Raw genomic sequence first — 9,593 nt, 5'->3', positions numbered from 1 at the left:
CCCTCTCAGCATTCCCCCTATCCAGGGCCGATCCATAGGTCACTGTAAAGCTACCACACTTTGACTCAATTTCCAGTACACGAGAGCCAACATGATTTGTATTGCCAATGCTTGTTCCATAATGTGTTCAGTATTTAAAATGTTTGCCATTTCCAACATGGCCATAGAGGTGAATAGTCTGGTTGACAGCCCATGTGACAAGCACAAATCATTATGGAACGCTTTGACTTGAGAAGATAGAGGAAAGTTAATCAATATGGTGTTTATAACTTGATACATTTGATCACTACTTATAAAGTCAGAATAAGTCTATGAGTATGGACCTGTGTTCATGTAATTTGCATAGACCCACAGTTGAATCTGTGTCCCACAACCTTATCCTGCAACTATTTTTAAGTAACTGCACCATTACTTGCATAGTAAGCACACGTGCTACTCAGATACTCTCACTGGTTATTTGAAGGTAGTTAAGTCCATCAATGACCCCACTTAAAAGAGTTCTTGTTACACTGTGTGTCACCTGTCGAGAAGGTACCCGGACCACCTAAAAAACAGCTGGCTTAGTACTATTTAAGATTCCTGAAAAAAGGCCATTTTCTGTAAAGAAAATAGTTTGAAAGTTTGGACTCAAGAGTTATTAAAAATGTTGACAATATGTTTTACTGACATAGGCAATGGAGAGCATTCCAGCGGAGAGGATACTGAAAGTGAAATGGATGAAAACACAAGTGCTTTCAGCATGTTGCAATTCTCAGAGGAACCAGAAAAAGAATGTTTGTCTTCAGGTTTGTGACAATAAAAGCTATAAATAAAAAATTGCATTCTAGCAAAAAATGATTTAAGTTATACTCTATTTCACTTTTCTCAATCTCTCTGATACTTTATTCCTTTACTGTTTTGTTTTTCTCCCTCTTTTTTGTCTTTTCTTAAATGTTTAAGGTCACACATTGGTGCATTATACAGTATACAGTAAAAATCTGAAACTGAAGTCCATTGTGCATTTGCCTGTTTGCGTATGGATAACAATTGGAAGCAGTGTGATACGTATTGCACATGATAGTTACTAGGTGAGATGAAGACCACCGTAGAATGTTTCCCCTGATAGATTTTGTCAGGTCAAACCTGTCAAAAACTAAGATGTCAAAAATGCCTGGCAGCACGTCATGCAGTGCTTAGGGAATGCTCCAATTTTGAGGGCTAAATGTGTCATAGCTGCTATTTATCACACCTGTTAAATTACGAAATACTGTGCATTGTTTTTAACAGTTGTAATAAACATGATCTACCCCTCTGAGGGCCTTGGCAGATATATGTTTAAATTACTGTTCTCATTTTTTGGAACATGAATTGTTATTTGACATGCAATGAGTTTATCAGGCTACCTTCTAATCACTGTCACAACTGGGACAATCCGCTTAAATTGTGAGCAAAAGGACAATGTTTCCATCCTTTTAATGCTTATTTTTCTGGGTGTCTTACTTCTGCAATCGTTTAATGTCACAATAGACAGATCCTGAGAACTGTGGGCCCATTTCACAAAGATAAACGTACTCTTTTGTATAAGTTTACGATGGCTATGCACAAAAGTATTTTGCTAGCAGTATCTTTACAAATGTAGAGTCTCTGCACATAATAAAATAGGACTGTCCTATCTTTTATATGCAGAAACTCATGCCCCATCCATGGAACGCCTTCCCAAGTCAGAGTAATGCAAGGCGGCAATTTGTGCTACCTTGTGTTACTCTGGATTTACTAAGTGCAAGGTGGCTTTACGTGGCTTAGCAAATCTCACTTAAGCTCTTGTGTTGCCTTGCTTCTCCTTGGGTGATAAAAGGGCAAGGAAGGGTTTAGTAATCGGGCCCTTTGCCACCAGTTTTTATTTTGTGGCGACTACTTCCTGCCTCCTCTTTTCAATTATTATGTTATCCTACATAATGAAGAAACTCAAGCTAGTTAAATGGCTAGCAAACATTTCACCATATCCCCAAAATGCAAAGTGACAACATATGTAGTCTAGTGGGCTCTCTTACAGAGGGCATCTCCTTGTGATATATCTGGGTGCTTAATCGAGAAGCTGGCACCTCACACTGTCTTACACATGACAATTCTGAGAACTTGAGAAAACCAAAGGTATTTGCTGCAAAGACAACAGTCAATATTAGTGTCTCCATTTTATTGTTACCCAACAGAAAGTGACTTATTTGCAGGTCTTAGTAGCCAGACATATAAGCAATGCATGTCTCTTGCATCTTAAAGGAAGTATAACCTCCTGTGGTAGCCGTAATGTTGATGGTCCATATCCCTGTTACAGATAAACTAGCTAGGGAATCTCATAACTCCATTATATGCCAGGATTGTAAATGGCAAATGCGTTCCTAATTCACGAACCTCTAGAGCTATTGACCAGAAAAATAACACCATTATGACAGTATTAACTGGATTGCGGTATTGGCCAAGTCAAGACTGAAAAGGCAAATGACCAACCTTCTGTTACTGTCATATCTGCCTAAATCACACCTGAGCAAGTGACTAAAAAACCTGTTCTTGAAACGTAGTCCCCCAAGATACCTATAGTATGGAAGGTTTCTGTTCTTACCCACACCATGCCTTGGAGAGCGGGCATCCAATTTTAAAAAGAGAGATGGTAATGAACAAATATCAATACCTTCTAATACATATAGTTTTTAAAATTTTTATTTATTTTTATTGCAGACACACAGAAGGATACCCGTAATCAATCAGTATTCCAGTCCTGTCACCGGTAATAGTACACCGCATAGTCGGTAGAGCAACACACGGCCATTTAGCCCACATCCCGGAGGTCGGGCGGCAAATATCGTTAGGGCACTGGAAATACAAGTGTATAAACAAATGTGAGCATCCAATGGGCGTTTCGAGTATCTGCTTTTTCTTATTTACCCCTTCCCTCCCCCCAATAAAACCAACCAAACAGTACGTGAAAGAAATTTACATAAAAAATGCAGTCACGCAAATAACAGCAGGTTCACTTCCAGTTCCACCCCCCCACCCCCCAATGCCAGTAGAGTCTGTCACCATTCGAAGCCTCAAATGTCCAGTGTCCCATGGCTCCCCCCGAGTTCATCTCGGCTCATCCCATCCGTATTAGCAATGTAAAGCGTTCTCCGTGTGTTGACCTATTCCTAACATCTATATCCCTCATATCCCTCCATCTAGCCCGTGATAGTGGCGCCACTTGGACCAAACTCTCCGGAATTTCTTGGGGCAACCCCATGCCTGATAAGTAACTCTCTCGGCTGCCATATAGAGATCCAGCTCCCTCCTCCACTCTTCCAGTCCCGGAGGCTCCGGTGCCCCCCAGTATTTTGCGATGTCCCTTTTCACCACAACCAGTGCAAGAACCAGGAATGTAAGGAGTGGGCGAGTCAGGTCTACCTCATTGGTCATGCCCAACAGTGCCAGCTTGGGCTCGCATTGGATTGGAACCCCCAGGACCTCCTCTAGTTCCCTAAACACCTGTGTCCAGTATTCTTGTATTATGTCGCATGCCCAGATGGTATGATAGAAGTCCCCATCACATTGGTGGCATCTAAGGCACCGTGAGTCGTCTACTTTTCCCATTTTACTGAGCCGTACCCTGTCGGAATAGGTCCTATGTAGCACCTTGAATTGAATGAGTCTCAGTCTTGATTTGATTGCCACTTCCCGGGGATGCATCAACACTATCTCCCAATCTAGGTCTTCCATCTCTCCTACCTCTGCCTCCCACGTACATCTGAGTTTTGCTAGGTCCCCCAGCATATTATTAGTTAAGGTTTTATAGGTTAAGGAGACCGCCTTTCCCGTTATCTGCTCTTGGAGGAGCCGCCCCTCTAGCGGTGTGTATTCTGGGATATCAGCGAGTGTGACATTTTGGGCTCGCCATGCATGTCGTAATTGGATGTATTTGACCTGCTGTGTGTTATGTAAGCCGAACTAAGCACCTGAAAAGATTTCAGCTCCCCTTTGGCTATCACGTCTCCTATAGTGGAGATGCCGATATCATCCCACCTTTGGAAACCTCGCAGCTTGTAGAGTTCTGTCAACCATCGGCAGTGCCACAGCGGTGTCTGCCGTGTAGGCTTCTTTTCCAAGCCCATGCGTCTTGTGGCCTTAGTCCACGCATTGAGTGTGAGAGACGTTGCCGGTAAGAGCGGTGCCTTGCCAGCACCCCTATAGAGATAACACAATAGGTTTTTGGACGACATTTTAACTCTCTCCAAAGCATAAGTCGGGTGATTCGCCGGGGCATGGAGCCAATCATTGATTGGTGTCAGATGTTCCGCCCAGTAGTAGGCCTCCAGGTTAGGTAGCGATATCCCCCCACTGTACTGGTGTCTCTGGAGCGTTGACAGAGCCACTCTAGCATGTTTGCCGAGCCAGAGAAAAGATCGCAGGTCAGCATGGATCTTAGCAATGACCGCAGTTAGTAATGGATAATATTCGTTTTGTAAGGCATAGAGGAATTTGGGTAGAGTGATAATTTTGTACATGGCCGCTCGGCCCAAGAGCGTGAGTGGGAGCTGTCTCCAGCGATCCATATCCGCCTCCGCGTTCAATATGATCCGTTCCAGGTTTCTTTGGAACGAGAGGGTCTCACTCGGGGTTATATAGATCCCGAGGTATTGGAAGCCTTCGGTCGTCGTCAGTAGGTCCTCTGGTAACCTCCCCCACCTGTCACGTCCCCCAGGGTCATAGAGAATCGACTTGTTCCAATTTATTTTATGTCCCGCCTGCCCGCCATATTGCTCCAATTCCCGGAATAACTCCGGAACGGTGGTCTCTTGTTTAGTAATATACAGCAGGACATCGTCCGCATAGAGCGAGAGCTTTTCTTGTGTCGGGTCCATGTCATTGCTTGTAAAGCCAGAGATGTCCTTGTTTTGCCGGATCCTGTCTGCGAGTACTTCGATAGTGAGTGTAAAGAGGAGGGGAGACAGGGGACAACCCTGTCGGGTACCTCTCTGGATCTGGAACTCACGCGACATCGTCCCGTTCACCCTCACCCTGGCTCTCGGGGAGGTGTAGAGAAGTCGGACCAATTTTACGAAGTTTGGTCCGAAGCCAAACTTGTGGAGCACTGCATAGAGAAATGGCCAGTGTACCACGTCAAACGCTTTCTCAGCGTATAAGGAGAGGAACCAGTGAGGTTCGCTCCGCCCTCGCACTTCCTGTAGCCAGTTGTGAGTTCTTCTAAGGTTCAGTTTAGTCGCCCTATCTGGTAAAAAACCCGATTAGTCTAAATGTATAAGGCCTGGAATGACCGCTCGTAAGCGAGCCACCAAGATGGTTGCCAGTAGTTTTACTTCCGTATTAAGTAATGATATGGGGCGGTAGGAGGCACAGTCGTCCCGTGGCTTGCCCTCCTTGTAGATTGGTACAATCGTCGCCATAGCGAGATCTGGAGGGAGCTCCCCCTCCTGGTAGACACCAGCAAAGAGGCCTTTAAGATGGCGTGTCAGTAGATCCGCCGAGCGCTTAAAGAGCTAGGCCGGGAAAACATTCGGGCCCGGGGTTTTGCCCGGTCTCAGCTTAGCAATGGCTTCTGTGATGCCATCAGTCGTTATGTCCGCCTCTAAGCCCACCAGGGCCTCAGGAGGCAGCACCGGGAGGTCCGTCCGTTCCATGTACCGTAGTGCTTCCTCGCAGGTTACGAGATCTCGGGCTGCGTAGAACTGTTCATAATGCGTAGCAAAGGCTTCAGCTATCTCGATGTCAGTGTTAATACTAGTTCCGTCCGTTGCAGAAATGCTATCTACCCATCTAGCTGCCCGTTCCTTTTTACTGAGCCACGCTAAGAGTTTGCCCGACTTGTCACCTACGTCGTATAGGCGGTGAAGGGTGGCGAGGAATTGGGTCTTCGCCTCATTAGTAACCAATTCTCTGTATTGTCGCTGGGTGTCAAGTAGCCTTCTAAGAGTCTCGCCATTTTTATGGGTCTGGTACTCCCTCTCCCATCCCAATATAGCCCGTTCCAGGGCCGCAACCTCAGCCTGGAGTTTACGTCTTTCCTCCCGCAGTCTACTTTGTATCCTGTCTCGCAGCACCGGCTTTAGGGCTTCCCAGAAGGTGACACCCGATTCTACTGTACCCTCATTTTCTGCTATATAGACCTTAATGTCCGCTCGAATGCCTCTCAGTATGTCCACGTTTTGGAGGTCCCAGGCCGCTAAGCGCCAGGAGCCGGTGCCCCTGTCCTGGTTGTATCCCACCCTTACGAGCAATGGCGAGTGATCCGATATACCTCTAGCCTTATATTCTGCAGTGTCACTCACCCTCAAGTACTGTCGGGACATGAAAACATAATCCAATCGCGAGAATACCCTGTGGGCCCCAGAGTAGTACGAGTAGGCCTGTTGTGTTGGGTGTAGCCATCTCCAGATATCCGTAAGTCCCATGGTGGACATCTGACTGGACAGTGTGGTCTGGTGACCCCCCCTCACTGATTCCCCGGACCGGTCTTGTTCTGTATTCATAACGTCATTGAAATCACCTCCCACCACTTATATAGTGTCTGCCGTGTCTAGAAGGATGTTCGCCAGCGCTGTAAGTGTACGGGTCTGTAATCTGGGCGGTGCATACACCGAAATTAGCGTGTACGTGTTTCTGTTCCAGGTACCCTGTACTCCAGCGTATGTCCCTTGTGGATCTATCCAAGTGTGTGTGATGCAGAATGGCGAGGACTTTTTAATGAGTACCGCTACCCCTCTGGAACCTGATGTGTAGCCCGCATGAGCCAGAACTCTATGTCGGCCCCTAGCGATGAAGGTGCATTGTGTACCCTTGAGGTGCGTTTCCTGTAGGAAAGTAACATCCGGGTCCACCCTTTTGATGTAGGCGTTCACTAGACCTCTCTTGACTCTAGAGCCTACTCCGTTAACATTCCACGTCAGGATGCTTATTCCCCTATCTCCCCCATGTGGAGTGCCTAAGGTACACGCCATTCAAAGATGTGGTAGCTGTACGTGATTGGTCTCTGGCTTACATATGTAGTGTGGAGGTTTAAAGTGCCCTGCTGTATTCTCCCAACTGCCGTCCCCTCCCCAACTCTCCCCATCCGCTCCCCAACCTGAATGAGCAAAAACAAAACAGAACTCCCCTTCCCCCCCACCCCAACTCCCTCCCCTTCCAGCCTCATCCCTTTACAAGACAGAACTGGTCATAGGAGAAGGTCTGTCGCCCTCCCTTGTACCCCTCCCTTTTAGTCTTCTCTAACCACTGTTTCTCAAAACATGCAGCGCCACTTTCCCAAAACTGACACTGCTATTAACAATCCCAGAAGTCGTGTGGTTGGGCACAGAACCAGTGGAAACAAGAAGTGTAAAACATAACATAAAGGGGCGTGTCAACTTGCGCGCTCCTCAGCGGCGAGCTGCAATAGCCGTAACCAGGTCCACCAATGTTCATGAGTGGGAGTCTTGGGTGGCAGTGTCAGGGACACTACTGCTCCCCGGCATGTCATGTTCCAAAGTCCGGATTGCCTCTACCAACGGGTGTACTGAGCGCGACCCCCCCTCTTCTTCTTCACCTCCGGAAGTACGGTTCCCCACCTCGTCGTCGTCATCTCCCTCCGATCGTACATGGCTTCGGAGACTGCTGTACCTCGAGCCCGTCGCGGCGCCACCCCCAGGCGAAGTCGAACGTCCCCGTCTCGTGCCCCCCGAGCCATGTCCTTGGTAGGGTTAGCCGGAGTTTGTCTCTTTATCCGTCGGGACTTCAGTCTCTGTGCTTTCGGCTGTTCCCACAGGGGTCCGTGTGACGGTGACCTGTCCATTGCCCTGCGGCCAGCTGTCTCTCTGCTATTGAGTATAGGGCGTCCCTCTAGCCATTGCCAGGCGTCGTCTGGATGGGTAAAGAAAATTGACTTGTCTTTGTAGATGACCTTAAGTTTCGCGGGAAAGAGGAGCATGTAGGAGATATGTAGGTCCCTCAATTTTGCTTTGACTGCATCGAAGGATCGACGTTGCTTTTGCACCTCCTGGCTGTAGTCTGGGAATATCATAATGTTCGTATTTTCAAGCCGGATCTCTCCCAGTTTTCTCGCTTCACGTAGGATCAAGTCTCGGTCGGCAAAGTTGAGGAAACGTGCAATAACCGGTCTGGGTCTCGCCCCCTCCGGGGGCTTCGCCAAGAGTGCCCTATGCGCCCTTTCGATGATAAAACAAGTTGAGAACTGCACCGCTGGGAAGGTTTTAGTAAGCCAGGCGTGGAGAAATGCTGCCATGTCCGCCCCTTCGATTCCCTCTCTAAAACCCACAAAGCGTAGACTGTTGCGGCGCGCCCTATTCTCGGCATCATCCACCTTCCACAGTAGTTTTCGATGAGAGGCTTTAAGTTCCGCCATGTCCTTTCTCAAGGTGTAGATCGAATCTTCGGCTTCTCCAATACGCGTTTCAGCGGTGGTCACTCTATCCGACAGATTGCGGATGTCCTGCCTTAGTAGTGTCACCTCCGATCCAACCTCGCCTATCTTGGTTTCTAGAGCCGCCCTGGATTCCTGGATATCGGCCCGTGACGCCTGAATGGCTCCCAGCAGCCGCTCAGTGTCCAAACGCGTGCCAGAGGCCGGCGGGAGGGCGTCTGTCAACTGTCTAGGGGCAGCGAAGTTATCCATAGGCCCCTGCTTTGCAGGTTTAGAAAGAGGGTCCTACTTCCCCATGGCTGACGTGTCTGTGGTATGCAGCTCTCCGGGCCTCTCGAGGTGCACCCCGCTTCGGGCTATCTGGCCGCCGCCAGGGACCAGCCACCTTCGTAGTCCGCAGCAAGGTTGGGCGATTCCGTCTCTCCCTGTCGCGGTCGCCGTGGGTCAACTGCGCCGCTCACCCACTCCCAAGGGTGCCTCAGTTCCCGTGCTCGGCGATGTGCCCGTCTCGGACAACGGTCCTATATTCTCCTCAATGCCGGGGTATGCATCGTGCCGACCGTCTCGGCTATCATCAGATTCCGCCGTCCCGTAGGGTGCCGCACCTCCTCATCTACCTTGCTCTCCGACGGTTTGGATTGTCCCTCTCAGTGGGGGACGAGGGTCCCCTCGCAAAGCCTGGGCTGAAGGGACACCACCAGGAGATCCACACGCTGGCAGGGGTGAGGCGGGGCCAGGGTCGTCAGGCTGCTGCACTAGGCAGGAGGCCGTGGTGGGCGCAGCAAGCCGCAGGACGCAAGTACGGCCCGGAGTCAGGAGTGGATCTACAGCAGTCTCAGGCCTCACTCTAGCCGTCGCGGTTCAGGAGTGCGTGCCGTCCCGGCTGGCCTCTTCGGCAATCCTAGGTGTTCTTTCCCCTCGAGGTCCGCGGTCGCTGGTTATGGCTCCCTCCGCGTCTTCTCGCCCCCGGATGCCTCCGAGGGACCCTCCAAGGGCGGTAGCGGCTCCCCTGCAGGATACGTGGCCTCAAATATCCCCTCGAGCGGCCCCAGCCTCGTCAGGGGCAGCACCGGGCCGGGGGTCCGAATTCAGGCCCAGGCCTGAGGTAGTACAGTGCTCGGCAGGACTCGTATCCCAGGCATGGGAGGGAGGCTAGGAGCCAGGTCGCGGCGCACACAGGCACTATATCGCGGCAACGGCCGCCATATTGGTA

General features: G+C 49.5%; 1 protein-coding gene across 3 annotated transcripts in view; it reads left to right on the top strand.

Moving 5' to 3' along the window:
• The window catches only part of RIGI (RNA sensor RIG-I), a 568,474-nt gene that overhangs the window by 203,978 nt on the left and 354,903 nt on the right, over nucleotides 1–9,593 (top strand). For all 3 annotated transcript variants that reach the window (XR_013607126.1, XR_013607125.1, XM_078675991.1), the window contains exon 5: nucleotides 672–785. Coding sequence is in view for 1 of the 3 variants with exons in the window: in XM_078675991.1 (XP_078532117.1) it covers nucleotides 672–785 (114 nt within the window). In the remaining 2 variants the exon portion in view is untranslated. The remainder of the gene's footprint in view (nucleotides 1–671; nucleotides 786–9,593) is intronic.

This window comes from Lissotriton helveticus, chromosome 2_1 (genome assembly GCF_964261635.1).
Source record: "Lissotriton helveticus chromosome 2_1, aLisHel1.1, whole genome shotgun sequence".
In the NCBI taxonomy this organism is placed as follows: domain Eukaryota; kingdom Metazoa; phylum Chordata; class Amphibia; order Caudata; family Salamandridae; genus Lissotriton; species Lissotriton helveticus.
This window is presented reverse-complemented; position numbering and strand designations above follow the sequence as displayed.